Consider the following 25,029-nt stretch of genomic DNA (forward strand, 5'->3'; position numbering starts at 1 on the left):
AAAAAAATTAAATTAAATTAAAAAAAAATAGTACAAAGGAAAAAACCCACTTTTTTTTAATACAGTGCCCAACCACTGAGGTAAGATCCATAGAAGACAACTCAACAGGTATTACATGGAAAAATAAAAAAAAAAAAGAGGGACTAAATAAATCTGATTTAATAGACTGATTTAAGCGTTAAAATATAGCTACAGCGGTGATCATTTTGTAATGCAGAAAAATATAGAACACTATGTTGTGCACCAGGAACTAATATAGCATCATAGGGCAATTAAACTTCAAAAACTCCAACCAACCAACCAAACTCAGAGAAAAAGAAATCAGATTTGTGGTTACCAGAGGTGGGAATGGGAGTGCGGTGGGGAGTACGGGGTATTAAATGAAGGTGGTCAAAGGCACACACATCCAATTGTAAGATAAATTAAGTACTAGGGGTGTAATGTACAATATGATTAATATAATTAACACTTCTGTATGATATATGTGGAAACTGTTACAAAAGTAAACGCTAATAGTTCTCAGCACCAGGAACAAATATAATTTTTCCTTCTTCTATTACTTTGTATCTATATAAGATGATGAATGCTTACTAAACAGTGTGGTAACATTTCATGTAAACAAAATCATTATGCTGTACACCTTAAACTTATACAGTGCTGTATGTCAATTATATTTGAATAAAACTGGAAGGAAGCCCCCCACCCCCGCACACACAATGTAGCTACTAAGACAGAGTATTAGTCTCTATGGAGGTAAAAAGAATAAACAAACAAACAAATAAAAAAAATATATAAATGTTAATTTTTCACTGAATTGATTAACTCAATCTTATACAGTAATCCAACTCTGCCTCACAGTAAAATAATTTTTAAATCTGATTAGTCCAGTCATAAACACAATCACTACTGGGAGAAGAGAGCAAGATTCAATTAAAAATTTTTTTTAATGGAAAACTTGTTATCAGAAAGTACTCAAAGAGTTTTAAATATTTAAACAATATTTCTTCCCTAGAATAAAAAAATTCTCTACTTACCCTGTAACCCTCAAGATCTCGCATTTGAATCTGTAGTAAAGAAAGGTCCCTTAAGATTTGAAGATTGTCTTTATCCCATTTTAACGCATTTCTGTAACATTTAATGGCTTCATCATATTTCTTATCTGACCTCTGGAGAAGGCCATAAACATGCCAACCTAAAGGATTTAGTTAAGGATACAACCTCCAGGTCAAGAAATAAAGTTCCAATAATATTCTCTATGAAACTCAGAAAACTACATCTATTTATAAAATTACAAGCTTAAAAAACAGAGAGAATATAAAGACAGAAGGTAGTTTGATACAGTAGGGAAAAAAAGCACAGTTCTTCGAGCCAGAGAAAACAGGTCCAGCCTGGCTTATTAGCTCTGTGACCTTAACAAGTTAATTTAATCTTATGTTTCCTCAATTATAAAATACAAATAAATAGAGAGTCTATACAGCAAAGCACAGCAGTTTGGTGACAAAATGGAATAACATATAAAGTGTTCACTGGCTTGCACAAAAATAAATGCTCAATAAATATTAAGAATTATCTTTACTTTTAAAAGGAAAAAGAGAGAATGGGTATCCATGACATGTAATTGTTTTAAATCAAGTGTATTTTCTTTTCCTTAACTAACAAGGGGCTTGGGACAGACCGTTAGTGCAGTATAAAGTTCCTAAAAATCAACCACTTAAATTTAGGGTGCAGGTGGCCAAAATGTACAGTCTCCTATTCAAGGAACTTCAAGTCTAGTAAGGGATACAGATAAGTAAGCAAAATTACAGTAGGTTGTAAAACTGTGCTACAAAGGGGGAAAATATGTAAATAATCTCACTCCCCTAAAACAGGTCTTTTTCACTTTAGATCTTGATTACTGCAAGTCACCCATCCTCCTGCCTTCAGTCTCTCTGCTTTTACTCTCACCTGCCAGAGTAACCTTTTAAAACACACACAATCAAAAGAAAAAAGTCTACTTCCCTTTCCAGAAATGAGTAATGTTTCTCTCTCAGATCAGATTCCAACTTTTCAATCTAACAACTTCTACACTCCTTAACAGAGTCAGTAAATACAGAATTTCTAGGGTGACATGTATAACTGAAAATACATATATAATGTTATAAATTTTATTTGAAAAATAATCTTCATTTTCATAATGCAAATGACAAAGTAAAGGTTGACAAATCTTCTCAGTTGGTTAGAACATGGTTTTAAAAAGCCTGAGATACACTACCCTTCATAATCTGGCACCCATTACCTACCTTCCTATTCCCCGCACCCCCATTTCAGGACTTGATCAACTCTCTTGAGCACTGCAACACCTTTTAACTGCCTTGAATCTTCTTCTTCTAAAAATCTATCCTCAAGGAGTTTAATACTGCTAAAAATTTAAAGAAATTCATGTTCATCAAGAGGAACCCAGTTTTAAATAAAGCATGGCAAGTACATACAGAACACCGCACCAACATTAAAATGATGAAAAGATATCTATAAGATCTTATTAATTAATCCTTTGCTTACCTTTTCAGGTTCTGGTTACTCTCAACTCACTCACTTCTGCTTTACTGGATTAGTGATAATTGTTGAACAAATTATAACATTTTATGTAATACTCAGAAGTGTTAAGCTTCTACCAAGTATCTTCCTTCACTAGACTATAAGATCTTTGACAGCAAAATCCATATCTTTTCTTAGTCTGTATTATTCCAGACTAACACTTGAAAATTTGCTAAGTGTTTCAGCACTTCATTGTGTTAGCCAACAAAATGGGTAAAGAAATATTTGTCAAAAACTATTTAAAAAACAGTAACCCACAATTTTTTCTCGATCTTCCCTCAGACATTTGTACTTGATCCTATTCTCACACTTCCCTTAATAAAATAAAATAAAATAAAATTCACCTCATACAGTACAGCATTATCAGGGACTATGTCAAGCATTATTAAATCTTTACACCACCACAGTGAAGTGGGTATGAGTATTCTCATTTAACACATAAGAAAACTAAGCCCTAAGATCACAGTTAGAAAGAAGCTGCGCTGAGACTCAAACCAAAGTGAAGCACACTCCAAACCCTGGGCTCTCAATCAGTATACTACACTGCCTTCTAATACTCCTTATTGTATATCCTTCTCTAAATTCATGCTATGATGAAATCTGCAGGGTACCTCTTTTAAAAGGCAAATATCTGCAAGGTAGATATTTTAAAAGGCAAGTCCCATTTATCTGTGACTAGATACAATAGTAGAACATGGTAGGTATATAAACATGTTTCCTGAATGAAGGCAGTTGCTATTACTCAATTGAAGAAAGAACCATCTCCTCTGCAGTTACACAGTAAGAGACATCTAAAACTTCTGACTCCCAAATTGCTGCCTTAGCTCAAGACACCACAATCCAACCCTTAAATATACAAAAAGGATACACACATGACTCTTCAAGTCATTTCTCAAACCTCTACGAACCAATTCATAAGCTTCTTCCTTTTTTCCCAAACAGTTCAATGTTAATCCTTTCATAGCCAGGGTTTCTATTTAAAAAAAAAAGAAAAAGAAGAAAAGGAAGAAAAAAAGAAAAAGAATTTAAAGATAACTAACAACAACAAAAACGGTAACCATAATCTCAAAAACAAATGTTACATTATCCTTAATATTTAAAACTTCAAGGAGATTCCGGGGAAAACGTTCAGGTTTTTACAGAATTAAAATATTTGTTAAATTGACAAATGAAGTAACTACACATTTCTATACTGTAGGCCTCCCTAGATTTTTTTTTTTTTTAGATAAAAAGATACAAAAATGCATGAATATCTGGTAATCCATATGCTAACAAGATAAAATGATTTTTCTACTGTTCAGGGGAATTCCATGACCTTATTAAATTACTCCTTTAAAGTATGAAAAACTTTATCTTGAAACAGACTATCTCTGTGAACCCAAGTTACATAAAGGTTAAATTCACTGTTCAACTATTTAAATATACACATAAATTACATTTCTGGTTTTCATAAATTTATTTTAAAACGGTTATTTGGGATTACTATTAAATACACAAGTAAAAGAAGATGTCAGACACCTGTCATTCACAATCCACAGATTAAAAAAGAGTTGAGGGCTTCCCTGGTGGCGCAGTGGTTGAGAGTCCGCCTGCCGATGCAAGGGACGCGGGTTCGTGCCCCGGTCCGGGAAGATCCCACATGCCGCGGAGCGGCTGGGCCTGTGAGCCACGGCCACTGGGCATGCGCGTCCGGAGCCTGTGCTCCGCAGCAGGAGAGGCCACAACAGTGAGAGGCCCGCGTACCGCAAAATAAAAATTAAAAAAAAAAAAAAAGAGTTGAGGAAAATACTAATTTTCAGAAAGGGAAAAACAATATTTCTAATTTCACAATGTATATTCTATGAAACACAAATGAATATAAAATATTCATTATGATTAATTTGTCTTTTAGGACTACAACTTAAAATTTATAGAAAAATTAGGAATAAAAGATAAGGATTAAACACATTATCCTGAGGAAAAGTCAACATTTATAGTAAAACATAGATAAAGAAATGGAAGCGGGCTTCCCTGGTGGCGCAGTGGTTGAGAGTCCACCTGCCGATGCAGGGGACACGGGTTCGTGCCCCGGTCTAGCAAGATCCTGCATGCTGCGGAGCGGCTGGGCCCGTGAGCCATGGCCGCTGAGCCTGCGCGTCCGGAGCCTGTGCTCCATAATGGGAGAGGCCACAACAGTGAGAGGCCCGCGTACCACAAAAAAAATAATAAGAAGAAAAAGAAAGAAATGGAAGCAAAAAAAAAGAAGGAAAAAAATGTGTACAAAATCATCATAAATCATGCATAAATTTAAAGAAAAAGGAAGCAAACAAACAAAATGTATTTGGCAAGTAGCCAAATTAGCAAGGTACTGTAGAAAGTAACACTTTGTTGTTAAACAGGTAAAAATCTATTCTTGCAAGAAACAACTTCAAGTGTCTTAATTAATGAAAACCCAGGTTGTCAGTAAGTTTAGAACAAATCATAACTTATGTACTGTTAAAAAGTATTTTCAATTAAATTATGACACTTCATATGCAACCTGATTTCAGATATGTTAAAGTATGAAGGGAAATTGCATTTTAGACACAATGAAAGTTGGTACTCTGCTGTACTGAAACTCTATGGTGATTATACGACTAAGTTACATTACCATTATGCATACTTTTGGAATGAATATAAAACAACCTAATATCCAACTGGCTAGCAAAACTATTTTTTAACAAGGAAATGGAGAGAGAAAATTTTAGATACTTTATTCCCACTGCTTTCCATCTTTAAACAATTTTATCACTATAGTGAAAGTACACGAGAGTAAAGATAGCTAACAGGGAACTATTGCTCTCTCCCTCTTCAATACTAAGAGAACATTATCAAATTAATTAACAAAGAGCCATGTTTCCTAACTACAAATCAGACCTGTGAAAGCTTATTTTTCCTTTGCTTCTTTACAAGTTTATCCTACAAACATCTCACTGTCCAATTTTCTACCCTCACACAGGCAAAAGCTATGTAAACTTTCAAAATCAAGTCTTAACCATGACTGTCTTGAAAAACTAATTAAGATACAATGCTAAATAAGAAGGTGCTGGTTCATGAGCAAAGACCCAAATGGATACTTTCTGAATAAGTTTATTGTAAGAAATAAAATTTATCTAGCTCAACCAAAGTTCTCAAGCAAAATTTTCTTGTAACATTTTAAATAAACTTATTTATTAAGCTTAAATTAGCATATTTGTCTTACTAGGTTCTTTTGCCTTTCCTATGGTGCTAATATTCAAAATAGGAATAAATCAGAACTCAAGTAGATTGTGTTATCAGTTTCTCGACAATAAATTCAAAGTATCAGTATTAAACATCTCACAGGAGTCAAGGATAAGAAGGTCCATTCTCTCTGGAAAACAGTCTAGGCAGCTGGGATTAACAGAACCCAAATAAGTGAAACCAGATAAGTAAGCAAAGCCTTACCTACTTATGCTTACAAGCAAGTGTACAGTATTTACACTTACCTCCATGCTCAGCAAATTTGGGGTTAGAGAGGATTTGTTTACAGAATTTCAATCCATTTCTGTACTGTTTATGTTCATAACATCTCTGTCAAAACAAAAGAGAAAAATTTAAGTTTAGCAAGAAATGCAAACAATTTTAAATTCGGTGCTAAATTTTTGATTCTGTTAAATACAACAAAATGATCACGTTATTCCCATATTCTCCTAAATCCCACTAAAACACAGTTAAAAAAAATAAATACAGGGAGTTCTCTGTTGGCTTAGTGGTTAAGATTCGGCACTTTCACTGCAGTGACCGGGGTTCAATCCCTGCTCAGAGAACGGGATACTGCAAGCCACACCGTGCAGCCAAAATTTAAAAAAAAAAAAGAAAAAGAAAAAGGAAAGTTCAAAAACAGAAAGTAAAATCAAGACAAAGGGGCAAAATATACATTAGAAAAAATAAGAAAATCATTAGCTTACTCTAAAAGGTCCAACAAGTGTTAATAATGTGAAAACTGAAAAAAAAGGAAAGGTGTAGAAATTATATTTTAAAATAACATTTTCTTTTTGCTGAAGGAAACAAGTCTCTGAAGCCACAAGGGACAAACAAGTGCATGCAAATTAACAAAGGGGAGAAAAGACCCACACTATGGCACACCATAATGAAAATTCAAAGCCTGGAAATAATGGTCCTTAAAAACTTCCAGAGAGAGGGGCTTCTCTGGTGGCGCAGTGGTTAAGAATCCACCTGCCAATGCAGGGGACAAGGGTTCGAGCCCTGGCCCAGGAAGATCCCACATGCTGCAAAGCAACTAAGCCCATGCGCCACTACTGAGCCTGAGCCCTAGAGCCCACGTGCCACAACTACTGTAGCCTGCGCGCCTAGAGCCCGTGTTCTGCAACGAGAAGCCACCACAATAAGAAGCCCGTGCAACGCAAAGAAGAGTAGCCCCCGCTCACCGCAACTACAGAAAGCTCATGCGCAGCAACGAAGACCCAACACAGCCAAAAATAAATTAATTAATTAAAAAAAAAAAACTTCCAGAGAGAAAAAAACAAGTCACATAAAAAAGATCTGTAATCAGAATAGCACTGAACTTTTACTCCAAAGTAACAATGGAATATTGCTAAAAGCTATAAAACTACACACAGCCTTCAAAATTCAGAATTCCTTACCTAGCTAAACTGTCAATCAAGTATATATAAGTAAAATGACAGTTTAAAGCTTCTCAGAAAGTTAAAATTTTATCTCTCTGCACTCTTCCTTAGGAAGCTATTAAAAGGAATCAAAACAAACAAAAAAGATAACATGGGACTTAGTAAATAAGTAATCTAATGCAGAAAAAAGAACTAGAGAACAACCACTCCAAAATAAAACAGGATGCCAAAGGCCACCATGGAATAGGTTTCTATCAAAGACAAAAATGGAAATTTTATTTATAAACACCTGACAGAAATACAGGCACATTTGGGGAAAATGAGCAATGGGTCTATAGAAAACCAGGTAACTGAATAAGTAAGATAGGTATTAACTCCAGGAGAAATAAAGGCTTATATAAGAGAGTGTGGTGGTCTTAGTGGTCTTAGCATAATATTTGGCTCAACAATAAAAAATACATGTATAGTTATAAAAATGTAAATATTTAATACTAGTTTATCAAAATATTGTGATATAAGTATAAAGAGAGAAAGACAAGTGAGCAAATGTGTGAATGATGAAGTTCCAAGTCCTCATTTTCCATAAACGGAAGTCAACAAATGTCTAAAATTCATGTATCAGGAAATACTGTTATAGGGACTTCCCTGATGGTCCAGTGGCTAAGACTCCATGCTCCCAATGCAGGGGGCCCGAGTTTGATCCCTGGTCAGGAAACTAGATCCCACATGCCACAACTAAGAATTCGCATGCCGCAACTAAAGATCCCACGTGCCGCAACTAAAGATCCCGCGTGCCGCAACAAAGATCCTGGGTGCCACAACCTAAGACCTGGCACAGCCAAATAAATAAATATTTTTAAAAAGAAGAAAGAAATAATGTTATATTACTAAGCAACAGAAAAGCAAATACCAGAGAAAATGGCTAGAAGGACTGAGGGTGCTTGATTCTGGTGTGGGAAGGTATGGAGGGGATGGGGAGGGGGGCTGAGTTGACAAATTCTTTTTCATCATAAACCTTTTAGTGCTATCTGACTTTTAACTATCACCATGTGCTTTTAGAGCAATAATTATTTTTAAAGCACTGTATTCATTACAGAAAACATCTTAAAGATATGGTACTCTATGACAGATTTCACTGTCATAAGTTTAAACAAATTTTACTCACAATTTTTAAAACAATACATTCAAAATCTGGGAGGGATAGTTAATGCAAATGATAATAAAATCATAGAAAAATGTGGAGAAACAAAAATGTAAAATTTTACATTCAGCACCATGAAATCAACTGCTTAAGGCTTAATGCTACAGCCAACTACAGAGCTGTCCTATAATCAACTATGTACTCACCATCTCTATTTTGTTCACATCTCAAACCTAATACACCATCCAAAACACAACTGATTTTTCCCCCAGAATCTATTCACCAAGTCTTCACCACCTCAAGAGATGCCCTTCCCTCAACTCACCCTCACTCAGATGATGAAGCAAAAAACCTAATTATCCTCTGTGCTTTCCTTCCCTGACACTTCCATTCTCTAGTAGATCCATCAGTCCTACTTTGTCAGCAATAGCTTCCTCTCAGCCCTTCCCACAATCAACAGGCAAAGTGATCTGGGGGATAGGAGGGAGGGGAGAGCAGAAGCAGTAACGTAACCATATGCAGCCAAAGAAACATCCGACTAAGCAACTAAATTTAGTGTTCCTATTTACTTAGCAGAAAGCCTAAAAATAATTTTTCTTATAATAATTAAAATAACAGTAAAAAGCATTAAAGGAAGCTATGACATAAAGACTAGGCTAATTAAATGTGACACTCCTAACTTGTCACTGTTTTCCAGGAACTACATACATACAAAGAATAGTTTAAGCACACTATTTTTTTTTAATAGATCATTACTGGAGTATAATTGCTTCACAATACTGTGTTAGTTTCTGTTGTACAACAAAGGGAATCAGCCATATGCATACGCATATCCCCACATACCCTCCCTTTTGAGCCTCCCTCCCTCCCACCCTTCCTATCCCTCCTCTCCAGGTCATCGCAGAGCACTGAGCTGATCTCCCTGTGCTATGCTGCTGCTTCCCACTAGCTAACTATTTTACATTCGGTAGTGTATATTTGTTCACGCTACTCTCACTTCGCCCCAGCTTCCCCCTACCACCCAAAGTCATCAAGTCCATTCTCTATGCCTACCTCTTTATTCCTGCCCTGCAGATAGGTTCATCAGTACCATTTTTTTTTTTTTTTAGATTCCATATATATGTGTTAGCATACAGTATTTGTTTTTCTCTTTCTGGCTTACTTCACTCTGTGCGACAGACTCTAGGTCCATTCACCTCACTACAAATAACTCAATTTCATTCTTTTTATGGCTGAGTAATATTCCATTGTATACACGTGCCACATCTTTATCCATTCATCTGTCAATGGACATTAAGGTTGATTCCACGTCCTGGCTATTGTAAATACTGCTGCAATGAACACTGTGGTACATGTCTATATTTTTTTGAACATCTTTATTGGAGCATAATTGCTTTACAATGGTGTGTTAGTTTCTGCTTTATAACAAAGTGAATCAGCTATACATATACATATGTTCCCGTATCTCTTCCCTCTTGTGTCTCCCTCCCCCCCACCCTCCCTATCCCACCCCCTAAGTGGTCACAAAGCACCGAGCTGATCTCCCTGTGCTATGCAGCTGCTTCCCATTAGCTATCTATTTTATGTTTGGTAGTGTATATATGTCCATGCCACTCTCTCACTTTGTCCCAGCTTACCCTTCCCCCTCCCCGTATCCTCAAGTCCATTCTCTAGTAGATCTGTGTCTTTATTCCCGTCTTGCCCCTAGGTTCTTCATGACATTTTTTTTTCTTAGATTCCATATATATGTGTTAGCATACAGTATTTGTTTTTCTCTTTATGACTTACTTCACTCTGTACGACAGACTCTAGGTCCATCCACCTCACTACAAATAACTCAATTTCATTTTGTTTTATGGCTGAGTAATATTCCACTGTATATATGTGCCACATCTTCTTTATCCATTCATCTGATGATGGACACTTAGGTTGCTTCCACCTCCTGGCTATTGTAAATAGAGCTGCAATGAACATTTTGGTACATGTCTCTTTTTGAATTACGGTTTTCTCAGGGTATATGCCCAGTAGTTGGATTGCTGGGTCATATGGTAGTTCTATTTTTAATTTTTTAAGGAACCTCCATACTGTTCTCCATAGTGGTTCTATCAATTTACATTCCCACCAACAATGCAGGAGGGTTCCCTTTTCACCACACCCTTTCCAGCATTTATTGTTTCTAGATTTTTTGATAATGGCCATTCTGACTGGTGTGAGGTGATACCTCATTGTAGTTTTGATTTGCACTTCTCTAATAATTAGTGAGTTTGAGCATCTTTTCATGTGCCTCTTGGCCATCTGTATGTCTTTGCCATCTGTATGCCTTCTTTGGTGAAATGTCTACTTAGGTCTTCTGCCCATTTTTTAATTGAACTGTTGTTTTTTTGATATTGAGCTCCATGAGCTGTTTTTGTATTTTGGAGATTAATCCTTTGCCTGTTGTTTCATTTGCAAATACTTTCTCCCATTCTGAGGGTTGCTTTTCGTCTTGTTTATGGTTTCCCTTGTTGTGCAAAAGCTTTTAAGTTTAATTAGGTCCCATCTGTTTATTTTTGTTTTTATTTCCATTACTCTAGGAGGTGGGTCACAAAAGATCTTGCTGTGGTTTATGTCAAAGAGTGTTTTTCCTGTGTTTTTCCTATGTTTTCCTCTAAGAGTTTTATAGTGTCTGGTCTTACATTTAGCTCTTTAATCCATTTGGAGTTTATTTTTGTGTATGGTGTTAGGTAGTGTTCTAATTTCATTCTTTTACATGTAGCTGTCCAGTTTTCCAAGCACCACTTTTTGAAGAGGCTGTCTTTTCTCCATTGTATGTTCTTGCCTCCTCTGTCATAAATTAGGTGACCATATGTGCGTGGGTTTATCTCTGGGCTTTCTATCCTGTACCACTGATCTATATTTCTGTTTTTGTGCCAGTACCACACTGTCTTGATTACTGTAGCTCTGTAGTATAGTTTGAAGTCGGGGAGCCTGATTCCTCCAGTTCCATTTTTTTTCTCAAGATTGCTTTGGCTATTCGGGATCCTTTGTGTTTCCATACGAATTGCAAAATTTTTTGCTCTAATTCTGTGAAGAATGCCATTGGTAGTTTGATAGGGATTGCACTGAATCTGTAGAGTGCTTTGGTTGGTATAGTCATTTTCATAATATTGATTCTTCCAATCCAAGAACATGGTATATTTCTCCATCTGTTTATGTCATCTTTGACTTCTTTCATCAGTGCTGTATAGTTTTGTAAGTATAAGTCTTTCACCTCCTTAGGTAGGTTTATTCCTAGGTATTTTATTCTTTCTGTTGCTATGGTAAATGGGATTGTTTCCTTAATTTCTCGTTCTGATTTTTCGTTGTTAGTGTATAGGAATGCCAGAGATTTCTGTGCATTAATTTTGTATCCTGCAACCTTACCAAATTCATTGGTTGGTTTTAGGAGTTTTCTGGTGGCATCTTTAGGAATTTCTATGTATAGTATCATGGCATCTGCAAACAGTGATAGTTTTACTTCTTTTTTTCCAATTTGTATTTCTTTTATTTCTTTTTCTTCTCTGATTGCTGTGGCTAGGATTTCCAAAACTATGTTGAATAAGAGTGGTGAGAGTGGACACCCTTGTCTTGTTCCTGATATTAGTGGAAATGCTTTCAGTTTTTCACCATTGAGTATGATGTTTGCCATGAGTTTGTCATATATGGCCTTCATTATGTTGAGGTAGGTTCCCTCTATGCCCACATTCTGGAGTTTTTATCATAAATGGGTGTTGAATTTTGTCAAAAGCTTTTTCTGCATCTACTGAGATGATCATATGGTTTTTATTCCTTAATTTGTTAATATGATGTAAAGACTAGGCTAATTAGAAGTGACACTCCTAACTTGTCACTGTTTTCCAGGAACTACATACATACAAAGAACAGTTTAAGTATCCTGCTCTTTTTTTTTTTAAATAAATTTATTTATTTATTATTTTTGGCTGCATTGGGTCTTTGTTGCTGCACGCAGGCTCTCTCTAGTTGCAGTGAGCAGGGGCTACTCTTTGTTGCGGTGTGCGGGCTTCTCATTGTAGTGGCTTCTCTTGTTGCAGAGCACAGGCACTAGGCACGCAGGCTTCAGTAGTTGTGGCACGCAGGCTTCAGTAGTTGTGGCTCACGGGCTCTAGAGCACAGGCTCAGTAGTTGTGGGGCACAGGCTTAGTTGCTCTGCGGCATGTGGGATCTTCCCAGACCAGGGCTCGAACACATGTCTCCTGCATTGGCAGGCGGATTCTTAACAACTGCACCACCAGGGAAGCCCCCTAAGTACACTATTCTTAAAACCCTCAATTTGCTTTCTAAAAATTTATTTCTGTAAAAACGTAGTAAGGGAACTTCCACTTTTAGCCATGATGGAGTGAGGCTGAACTTGTCCTTCTAACATAAACAACAAAACTGGACAAAATGTATAAAATAACTGTTGCCAGACACTGGACAACAGGCAGTGCAGGATTGTGAACCATGGGTTGAGGGGACATGATACACTTGGTAATGTCGCTGTTTTACAGATTATAGCACAGGGAGAAGGATCCGAAGCAGAGCACAACAGTCCACAGAGTTGAAGAAACAAAGATTGAAGGTCAAGGAGGCTGAGGTACTCTGCAAGGCAGAGTACTGCAAGTGATGGAACTATTCAGAGAAAGACATCCAAAAATCTGCATGGGGTCCTTGCGCATCTGTTGCCAGAGATTACAAACCTAGTTAGTGGCAACATTCCTAGTTAGTGTTGGCGGGCCTAACAGTCTAGGTCCTCTGAGTCCCAGTTAAGAGCTCTTTCCATCACATACAGAAATTTTATTACATTTTATTAACATAAATATTATTAAAGCCAAGAGTTTTCATCTTTTAACAGACTTTCTAACCAACAAATTCAACTTTTATCTCACCTTTGTTCCTTTGCAGTACTATAATTAAATAGGCAATAAAAATGCCAAAAATAAGGTGACAAAAATGAACACACACAGATTAACCAATTTGATAATTCCCCCAAATAACTGAGTTTACCAAATGAAAATGAAAAACCGAACTCCACTTTCTTTTAATGAGATAATAATACTATAGCACTTAGTTTTTTATTTTATCAAACTTCAGAAAAGTAATTAAGTTTCAGTTCCTAATGATTATGCTAATTAATGAAATTTGGCGGCTGCCCATATTGAAATTATACTCAATGCCACTAACCCAATTATCTTCTGTCAAGGTGACCCATAAAAATAATTGAGAATGGCATACCATTCAGTGTGCATTTAAGGAAACAGACCTCAATCTCTTTTTTCCCTAAAAGCACTACTCCTACAACAGGTCACTCATAACAAATGAGAGTAGTATTCTCACAGTTTAATGGAAAAAGTAACAGCAAACATTCAATTTACTTTACCCCAAAATATTTCCTTGACACTTCTGCTCTTGCCCAAAGATAAACTCTAGTAGCATACAGGGTTTACAAGAAAAATAGGAAGTAGTGTATCATATTCAACAATTTCTTTCCTCCAAACATAAAAGGCCAGATCTATGTATAAATCAGCTTTAACACAGGTTTATGTCTAATCAAAATGGAATCTTATAAAAGCAGTCTTAAAGTATAACAGAAGATATAATCATAAGGAGTCCTGTTTTGAACCATTCAAAAGGCGTAAATGTACAAAATGAAAAAAATAATTTGCTTGTTTTTAAAACTCCCATGTAACGCTATCACTGAAGTTCATTCTACAGAATCATGGGAATAAAGCTACCATGATAAGATTCTTTTGTTTTGTTTTGTTTTGTTTTTTGTTTTGCAGCTCCGGACGCGCAGGCCCAGCAGCCATGGCTCACGGGCCCAGCCGCTCTGTGGCATGCGGGATCCTCCCGGACCGGACCGGGGCACAAACCCGTGTCCCCTGCATTGGCAGGCGGACTCCCAACCACTGCGCCACCAGGGAAGCTCTCTTTTTTTTTTTTAAACCATAAGATACTTAATGCTGCTTTAATCAAACCCGTAGACTTAAAGAAAATTTTTAGAGAATTTACTTTTATTTAGGTTAAGAGAGATGCAAATACTACATACAGTATACTTTGAGCAAAGGTTTCACATCAATTCATTTAAAACAGGCTTTGTAAAACAACATTGTGGGCAGACATGTTAAGTTCTCCATAGTAGAATCATAAAATTAAATAAAAATACATGTCTATAATCCCATCTCTGAAATTCTTGTATTTGGGGAGTTCTTGAAATTTCAGAATTATAAATAAATGGTTCCCTTGGTATGGAATGAATGCCATAGTATTCTGTTTGTCATCTTGCCTGTAACATGAACAAATGTTAATTCAAGATTAAACATAATAGTTTCAAAAATATTAGAATATTGTAGACTGTTAGCTTTCATTAGCAGCTAAATTTTAAAATATTAACAGTGTGCTACAGAAACAGTAAAGCAAAACAGGATGTAACTCAAACAGAATGAACTGTTCAAATCCTGTGTGCTAAATACTGGCACCATACACTGAGACTCCTGCTTCTAAAATGTCTAGGAATAACTGACACCAGCTCGTGCTCCTGCCAAGCATAAAACTGGTTAAGTAAATATGAAATAATTATTTTCAGCCATTGGACAAGAGCCAACACAGGACTGTGCTCTCAGAAGGGAAACAAGGTAAATCCCAAGAAAATCTTTTTTTTTTTTTTGCCTACAGGCATTTTCCAGACTGCAGAATAGAGAGGAGGAACACAAGTAGAACATGCCACTCTTACCGACCTAAACAGATATCTGAGACAGAAAATGCATGAAGAGCTGACATTTATGGAGCAGGGTATTAGAAAGAACTGTACAGAGATGAAATTTCAGAAATTTGTACAAGAGTTTTGGTCAAATATTAAACTGATCAGGTACACTGCAGAATTCTACTCAAGTTGGCCAAGAACAACTACCAAGTAGCAGGAGCTGAACAACTATGGATGCTTGTACATGGCTGGGAGATATCTGAGTTCCAAACATCCAGTTAGAGACTTCATTAAACACTCCAGGATTCATCAGAGACCCAGAAATGCCACACCTTGGGAATAAGGATAATCTAGAGCCACTTTTATTAAAGCTTAAAAACAAGAACAAGCTGATGCACAAGCAAGTTAACCATCTGCCAAAACAAAACTCTATTACAAAGGACAACAAGATCCAGATACTCAATATCCTAGTGTCTATAATACACATTACAGAAAAACAAAAATTATTAGAAATGTTAAGAAACAGGAAATTGTGACCCATGACCTACGGAAAAAAAGTAATCAACAAAAACAGATTCAGAAATAATGACAGAAGTAGCAGACAGACTTTAAAACAGTAACTATTAAGTAATTTTAAAAGATTGAAAGGAAAACATGAAATAATCAGAAAACAAACAGGAAATCTCAATAGAGAAATGGAAACTATTAAACCCACAGAACCAAGAATCTCAACAAACTCCAAGCAGGATCAACTAAAAAAAAAGAAAACAACAAAACAAAACAGCAAACAAAAAAAGAGGCACATCACAATCCAAATGCTAAAAAATAAGGACAAAAGAGAAAATTATAAAAGTAGTCAGAAAAAGCCTGTATTCTAAAAGGTCTCCAATTATCATACCAGCTTCCACCTTAAGAAAGTAGAAAAATAAGAGCAAATTAAACTCAACATAAGCAGGAGAAACAAAAGAAAAAAACAAAAGAAAAAAGAACAGAAACAATGAAATAGAAAAGAGAAAAATAAAGGAAATCAGTGAAACCAAAATCTGGTTCTTTGAGAAGATCAATAAAACTGATAGGGCTTCCCTGGTGGCGCAGTGGTTGAGAGTCCGCCTGCCAATGCAGGGGACACGGATTCGTGCCCCGGTCCGGGAGGATCCCACATGCCACGGAGCGGGTGGGCCCATGAGCCATGGCCTGTGCTCCGCAACGGGAGAGGCCACAACAGTGAGAGGCCCGCGTACTGCCAAAAAAAAAAATTTATTAACTTACTAGGAGCCTGGCTAGCACTTAGTAGTGCCAGTGTACTGGAACTACTTTTAGTAGTCCTACTTCTGTAGAGCAGACAGGTATGGAGAAAGGGCACCTACAGTCTTTAGAGTCAGAGCTATAGCTATTTAACGTTTTAATTAGCTAATATTAAATAAAATTTAAAATTCTTCAGTAAAGCTCCTCAGTCACACTACCCACATCTCAGGTGTTCAATAGCCACATGTGACTAATGGCTAACATATGGAAATTCAGATGCAGAACGTTTCCATCATCACAAGAAATTCTATTGGACAACGCTGCTCTAGAGTCTGCAGTTCAAATCTTAGAAAACACTTAGACAGGTTTGCATCACTGGCTTAATTAAACTTATTAGAGCCTCAACTGTGTCACCTGCAAAATGTGGACATTAACAACCTTGCAGGGTTAAGGTGAGAATTAAATACAAATGTATATAAAGAACCTGAGCAAGCACTCAATAAAATGTTTAAACAAAGCACCACGGTAACAGTTACAGCTTAAAACATTTAGACCCAACACAGTTTGATTATAGAGAAATCTGAAAGCAGAAACTGAATTAAAATATACAATCAAGAGGAACAAGGTGTCTATTCTGAGATGGTGTAAATGTTCTACATCTTAAAAGGGGCATAGGCTGTACTGCTTTATGACTTGTCAAAATTAAAAGAACAGTATGCTCAAGACAACTAATAGAACAGTACACTCAAAACGTGTGCATTTCACTGTAGGTAATTATACTTTAAATTTTTAAATGTTTTTTGAGAAGAAAACATAGGAATGCTGAAAAACTACCTTTATTCTCCCTTTCCTTTAATTCTTTTAGTTGGAGCTTCCATTTGCAGACAATATGCTAGCCTTTTATATCATACAATTTCTGTCAAACTATTACAACCATGAAAACAAATCTTAAGAATGATTTTTCCCCCTCCTAGTTTTATACTATTTAAAAAAATAAGTTTGTCTTAATTCTATAGTAAACATCATCGGGTGCAAGGGGTCACACAGCTCTTGTTGGTACCAGTTCGCTCTACTGAAATGTTTTTAGCTATATTGAGCCAAACTCTATCACCCTCTAATTTCTGTTTACTGATTCTAGCTCTTAAGACTTCAGTTTTCTCTTATTCAAGCTAAGCATCTTTGTAATTTTAGCTGTTCCTTATATGAAAGTTTTAAGTCCTTTGATCTTTTGTGCCACCCTCAGAAGTCGATACAGTATTGTTCCCATACTTGTATATTTTATAAAACTAGTAAAATTTCAAAAAACTTAGACAATTTAAATGGGGTTGGGGACTTCCCTGGTGGCACAGTGGTTAAGAAGCCACCTGCCAATGCAGGGGACACGAGTTCAATCCCTGGTCCGGGAAGATCCCACATGCCGCGGAGCAACTAAGCCTGTGCGCCACAACTACTGAGCCTGCACTCTAGAGCCCGTGGGCCACAACTACTGAGCCCACACGCCTAGAGCCCGTGCTCCACAACAAGAGAAGCCACTGCAATGAGAAGCCCTCGCACCGCAACAAAGAGTAGCTCCCGCTTGCTGCAACTAGAGAAAGGCAGCGCACAGCAACAAAGACCCAACGCAGCCAAAATATAAATAGTAAATTTATTTTAAAAATGGGGTTGCTTAATTTTTATTTTTCAAAATAAACAATCTTTTTAAAATCTGTCAGTATTTCACAAAACAAAAGGCACTTCAAAAATTTAAAGTAACAAGTACATAGTCTCAGAACAAAAGACAAGAAAGGTCTGTGGGAATTTTACACCAGTATTTTTGAGGTGTGCCAGCATTACGGAGTCGTTGGTCTTTATCTCTCCTAGTTTTGGGTCCAGAAGCTAAAATTACAGATGAGGTCTTACTAGCCACAGAACTGAATGTGACAATCACCATCTGCTTTCTGGATACTAAAATCCTGTTAATGCATCATAAAACGTGCCAGACTTCTCTTACCTTTCTTTTTTTTTCCCCCCAGCATTAAATTATGTCACTTGAGAAAAGAAAAGTGAAGGAAAATTTAGGATTCCTGCTTAATATGAGTAGAACTCCGCTATGAACTCTGATTGCTTAGGGATAGGACAAAATTCAATAAAACTCAAGGTATATACATATGATTGAGAGTCAGCTATTTAATAGAACCTCATAATTATTTCAATGATAAATAATCCCAAAGAGTTTAACGAAAACAATGGAGTGGTCATGGGGACACAGCCACAAAAGTATAAGCAATTACCCAATTATATAAAACCTGAACTGCAAATTATCTTAAAGCAAGCACTATTATTTTCAAGCATAACACATAAAACCAGAAATGAATTATTTACAGGATAATGGCTGCCCCCTAATTTCTAAACATTACACAAATCCTCAGAAAAACAGGTTGGGGCTTCCCTGGTGGTGCAGTGGTTAAGGATCCACCTGCCAATGCAAGGGACACAGGTTCTAGCCCTGGTCCGGGAAGATTCCACTTGCCGCAGAGCAACTAAGCCCGTGTGCCACAACTACTGAGCCTGCGTGCCTAGAGCCCATGCTCTGCAACGAGAAGCCACTGCAATGAGAAGCCCGCGCACCTCAACGAAGAGTAGCCCCCGCTCTCCTCAACTAGAGAAAGCCTGCGTGCAGCAAGAAAGATCTAACTCAACCTAAATAAATAAATAAGTTAATTTTAAAAAAGAAAACAAAAAACCATACAGGCCAAGAAAGGAAGCAAATAAAATCACCAAGAGCATTACAAAGAGATAAGACAACTAAAAACTCTAATTTACATGTAATTGCATAAACACTGAAGACCAGAAGTCCCATGTTCCAATGGGAACTGTCCAAAAGAAGAATACAGCAGCGTCCTCGTGGTGAGTGAATGGGTAATATTCAGGATTCATCCAAGTTCACCCAAGCCAGAGGTCAAAAGGAAGTACTGAGAAACATGATGGATGAGAGCAATGGCTACTGGGGAGTCAAAATGTAGCGGCTCAGAAAGTCTTCAAGACCAAAGGTGGCAGTTTTAGTAAGGCATAGCTTTGGAGAAGGAGACACCTTAGAAGGAGAAAGTACCACTTGAAGGTTTGACGGAGAGGGCAGCACTGAAGATCAAGGCCTTATTGAACCAATACAGGGCAATGTGGGACAGGGGACTTATTTTAAAAACTGCATTTGACTGTAGCAACAAAGAGGGTACTCTTGAACTAAGAGACTGAAGAAACCACCCAGCCTCACCCCAAAATAAAATTGTCTATATTGCTGGTGCAGTAAAACCCATCACAAATAACCTGAACAGAAAAAAGAACCCAGCGTTCATGCCAAGTTACTTACATAGTATTTTTAAAAGTGAAAGATTTGGGCAGATGAAAACACACCAAAAACCAAAGCGATAACACAGAGGAAAGATTCAACACTCCATCACAAATTAGAAATAAATAACAAATGAAGACATAAAAGAACACCTCAAATCAAATATTCAAAATTTTAAAGAGCAAACAAGTTTTAAAATAGGAACAAACTAAAGAAACAGAAAAGCAACAAAATTATCACAGAAATGAAGACTAAATTACAAGATGTATGATCTAAAAAGATAGAAAATAAGACTTCTCAAGCAAATGAATAACAGAGAAAAGAATTGAAAGAAACATAATATAAAAGAGATGCAAAGATCACTGAAGAATGAAACAACTGACCAGAACTAATATTCAAAACTGTAATTCTTGACTCAAAAGAAAACATCAATCTACAATCTGAAACCACAAGGGAAAATTTATCCAGAATAGTCAACACAGAGACATACCTCAGTAAAACAATTCAATTTTACAGATAAGAAAAATTCAAGTCTTCGAAAAGAAAGACCAAGTCATCAACAAAGAAAAGAAAGTCAGGTTGGCATCAGCAACATATAAGCAAGACAACAGAGGGGCAATTATTTTCAAGAAATATAAGAAGATGTGAATCAAGGATTTTAAACCCAGCCAAGCTGTCCTTCAAACATCAAGACACTAGGAAAACACTTTTAACATCTAAGACCTTAAGAGATTTCCACAAGGACTGTTGAGGAATCTATACTAGACAATAAGCTTCATCCAACCAAGAGATGACTGGGAAAACTTCAGAAAAAGGTCTGCTGTTTAATATTAACTACATTTAATTGTAGAATTAAATCTAAAACAAAGGTATTGATGCGGGTAGAATAGTACATAAAATGGCATGCTCTCACAAAGTAAAAATAACTTCAAAAAGTCAGAGGAAAAGAGACTAGAAAAAAAATTAAGTAGAATAAGCTCATTCACTGCCTCACACATAAGAAAATGGATTTACCGCCTGCCAATGCAGGGGACACGGGTTTGATCCCTGGTCCAGGAAGATCCCACATGCTGCAGACCAACTAAGCCCGTGAGTCACAACTACAGAGCCTGCACTCTAGAGCCCATAACCCATAACTATTGAAGCCTGCGTGCCTCGATCCCGTGCTCCGCAACAAGAGAAGCCACCGCCATGAGAAGCCTGTGCACTGCAATGAAGAGTACCTCCCGCTCACCACAACTAGAGAAAACCCGCTTACAGCAATGAAGACCCAACACAGCCAAAAAAAAAAAAAAAGCTTCATGACATTGAATTTGGCAGTGATTTCTTAGATGTGACTCCAAAGGCACAGAAAACAAAAGAAAAAAGAGAAAAAGTAGACTTCATGAAAATTTAAAAATTTTGTGCATCAAAAGATGACACACAGGGACTTCCCTGGTGGTCCAGTGGTTAAAACTCCACGCTCCCAATGCACGGAGCATGGATTCGATCCCTGGTTGGGGAACCAGGATCCCGCATGCCTATGCGGTGCAGTAAATAAATAAATAAACAAACGAACAAACAGGCCTGGGGGGAAAAAAAGACTACACACAGATGGAAGAAAATAGCTGCAAGTCATTCGATAGCCAGTAAATAGAGAGAAATCTTACAACTCAACAACAAACAACCCAATTAAAAAATGGGCAAGGACTTAATTAGACATTTCTCCAAAGACAGCATACAGATGGCCAATAAGCACATGAAAAGACAATCAACATCACTAATCATTAGGAAAACGAAAATCAAAATTGCGATAGGATACTATTTCATGGTCACTAGTATGGCTATTATGAAACAAAAACGAAAACAGTAGTGTTGGCAAGAATGTAGAGAAACTGGAACCCTTGTGCATTGCTGGGAACCACTATGGAAAACGGTATGGTATGCCTCAAGAATTACCATATGACCCAGCAATCTGCTTCTTGGTATATACCCAAAGGCATTGAAAGCAGGGTCTTGAAGAGAGATTTGTACACCCATGTTCATAGCAGCATTATTCCCAATGGCTAAAATGTGGAGGTAACCCAAATGTCCATTGACAGATGAATAGATAAACAAAAAGTGGTATATAAATACAACAGAACTTTATTCAGCCTTAAAAAAGAAGGGAATTCTGACACCTGCTACAACATGGATGAACCTTGAGGATACTGTGCTGAGTGAAATAAGCCCGTCACATAAAGACACATGCTGTATGATCCCACTCCCATGCAGTTCCTAGAGGAGCCAAACCCACAGAGACAGAAAGCAGATGGTGGGTGCCAGGGGCTGGGGGAGGGGTGGTGATGGGGGAGTTGTTTAATGGGTGCAGAGTTTCAGTTTGGGAAGATGAAAAAGTTCTGGAGATGGACGGGGTTGATGGTTGCACAATGATGTGAATGTGCTTATTAATGCCACTGAACTGAACACTTAAAAAATGGCTAAGATGGTAAATTTCATATTATGCATATTTCACCATAATTTTTAAAAATGGGGGGGGAAAGAAAATGGATTTATTTTATAGGTGACAAATAAAATAATAGCATAAAATTCACAATCACAGCATAAAATTCCCTCCCCTCCACACCCTAAGTAAGAAAAAAAGAGGACTAAAGGAATTTTTTTTGGCCACACCACGTGGCTTGAAGCATCTTAGTTCCCTGACCGGGGATCAAACCCAGGCCCACGGCAGTAAAAGCGCCGAATCCTAACCACTGGACCTCCGGGGAATTCCCAGGAATTTTTAAAGGTATAAACATAAAAGTTTATAAAACATAAAAGTGATTAAAACAAAAATATAAACCTTCCTAAATAACAAAAAATATACAAAAGCTAAATAATAATATTAAACAGAATACAAAGCATAACATAAAACCCAGATGAGATCAATTCAATGAAAAAGCTAACGTCCTTAACAGACTACACCTATAATAGATGTCTACTAATACATATGCTTTACCATTTACCAAGGGCTTTTATACATATCTCACTACCTGACCAGTGAGGTAGGTCAGAAAAGCACTGTTTCTCTCTTTACTCAAATTTACAAACTAAGGCTTAAAAAACATGAAAGATAAAGTAAAGCAAAGTCAGGATTAAAACGCATCATCTATTTTTCTTTCCACACCAGGCTTCCCCCATTGAGCATCAAAACTGTTTCAAAATACAAATTGAAGAAACGTATAATATTTTATTTCCTGCTTTAAAAGTGTTACTTAGCCACCCCACAAAAATCTTTAGAATGAATTAGTCTGAAACTTTTGATACTCTGGGTACAAAGCTTCTTCTAACAAAGAAAATGTTTGAAGTTTAAGTCTCCTTAATGGCAGTGGCAACTAAGTTGCCAAAGAATGTGACACTATCTCAGATACTAGATGCAAGATTAGACACACTTCAGGGGACTTCCCTGGTGGCGCAGTGGATAAGACTCTGCACTCCCAATGCAGGGGGCCCAGGCTGGATCCCTGGTCAGGGAACTAGATCCCACATGCATGCCACAACTAAGGAGTCCACGTGCCACAACTAAGGAGTCCACGTGCCACAACTAAGGAGCCCACCTGCTGTAACTAAGACCTGGGGCAACCAAAATTTAAGAAAATAATAACAGACACACTTCAGAGTGAGGGAAGAGCTACCCAGACCCAGGCTGTTTGACCTCTAAGTAAGTTCAGGTATGTCCAGTTCCCTACAATACTAGTTTTGAAAACACATATTTGCTCCCACACAATTGATAATTTGACATTTTGAACATACTAAATTTCAAGTTTGCTTCTGTGGGATTTGTCCACCAGAAATACTAGATGAACACAGAAAACTGCACCCAGCTGAAACGAGCTGCATAGGCACGCACAACACAGACACATACCTCAAACATCAAAACTCCCTCAGTTCACCTTGTGGGTTATGAGGTGTTACAACTTTCTCTCAGATTTAAGATAACTTTCCTTCCATCACTTCATAATAATTAACCAGCTGCAATCCTTCTGACACCTACCTCTACAAGCAAACTTCAGGTCTTTTCCAAGGTAAAAGGCAGTATTTACATTAGAGTATTTCCATATTGGTTAGCCATTTTACATATGTAAAACTGTGCTATCATTTCTATTAGGTTCTTACCTTGGTTCCTAATTTGGCATCAATGAAGTTTTTAAGTGTTGTGCCGACTCCACTTTCCCCACAAGCCCTGTGGGTTTTATTACCTGATTTTGCATAGTGCACTGACTTTTAGGAACCCGTATGTTCTGATATAGCACAACTGACTGCATATAAAGCAATTAGAAATATACTTTAGACAATGTAATCATAAGTATTGCCTATACTTATTACCATTTCCTCAAAGGAGTAATGCAAGGTTTATATCAGCTAATGTGGAAAAAAAGCCTGACATAGAATCTGGCTCAAAATAGACAATCAATAAACATCAATTTACTTCATTTCCCTCTTCTTAAAGATTCTGACTCAGTTCCCAAGCACTGATAACCAAAGGTGATCTTGTAATCTTCAATGAGATCTCTCTGAAAAAAAGGGTACCATATATTAAGTGAAAGCCATTAACATAAGGGGAAACATTTTTTTTCTTAAATCAGAACCACCACCATGTGTGGAAGTACACAACCAGCCTGGAGGGGTTTTTTTCCCCCTAGGTCTATATTCTTTTTTTTTAAACACATGGGCATACTTTTTTTTTTTTTTGGCTGCGCTCATGCTTTCTGTAGTTGTGGTGCGCGGGCTTCTCATTGTGGTGGCTTCTCTTGTTGCAGAGCATGGGCTCTAGGAGCGTGGGCTTCAGTAGTTGTGGCTCGTGGGCTCTAGAGCGCAGGCTCAGTAGTTGTGGCTCACGGGCTTAGCTGCTCTGCGGCATGTGGGATCTTCCCAGACCAGGGATCGAAACCGTGTTCCCTGCATGAGCAGGCGGACTCTTAACCACTGCGCCACCAGGGAAGTCTCTTAGGTCTATATTCTTAAAAGCAAACTTTCATCTCTCCTTTTATACACGATCAGATAAAACAACTCTTACAGATTACACAGAGAAATGCTTATATAATCTCCTCTATAATAAAAACAAACAATCTTTAAGATTAAAATTATCACTGAGGGCTTCCCTGGTGGAGCAGTGGTTGAGAGTCCACCTGCCGATGCAGGGGACACGGGTTCGTGCCCCAGTCCGGGAAGATCCCACATGCTGCGAAGCGGCTAGGCCAGTGAGCCATGGCCACTAGGCCTGCGCGTCCGGAGCCTGTGCTCCACAACGGGAGAGGCCACAACAGTGAGAGGCCCACATACTGCAGAAAAAAAAAAAAAAAAAATATATATATATATATATATATCACTGGCTTCAAATAAGATTATAATTTCCCCAGTAGGTTTTAGTAGAAATTTCAAA

The 25,029-nt window shown here is 37.3% G+C and overlaps 1 protein-coding gene across 2 annotated transcripts in view; it reads right to left on the reverse strand.

Annotated features, from left to right (window-relative positions):
* NAA15 (N-alpha-acetyltransferase 15, NatA auxiliary subunit) overlaps positions 1–25,029 on the reverse strand; it is a 76,144-nt gene that overhangs the window by 45,558 nt on the left and 5,557 nt on the right. For both annotated transcript variants that reach the window (XM_082838033.1, XM_082838032.1), the window contains exons 2-4: positions 6,060–6,144; positions 3,443–3,547; positions 1,035–1,192 (exon numbers count right to left, since the gene is read on the reverse strand). In XM_082838033.1, the coding sequence (XP_082694159.1) occupies positions 1,035–1,192; positions 3,443–3,547; positions 6,060–6,144 (348 nt within the window). The remainder of the gene's footprint in view (positions 1–1,034; positions 1,193–3,442; positions 3,548–6,059; positions 6,145–25,029) is intronic.

Source organism: Leucopleurus acutus (genome assembly GCF_964270905.1).
Source record: "Leucopleurus acutus genome assembly, chromosome: 4".
NCBI classification, from domain to species: domain Eukaryota; kingdom Metazoa; phylum Chordata; class Mammalia; order Artiodactyla; family Delphinidae; genus Leucopleurus; species Leucopleurus acutus.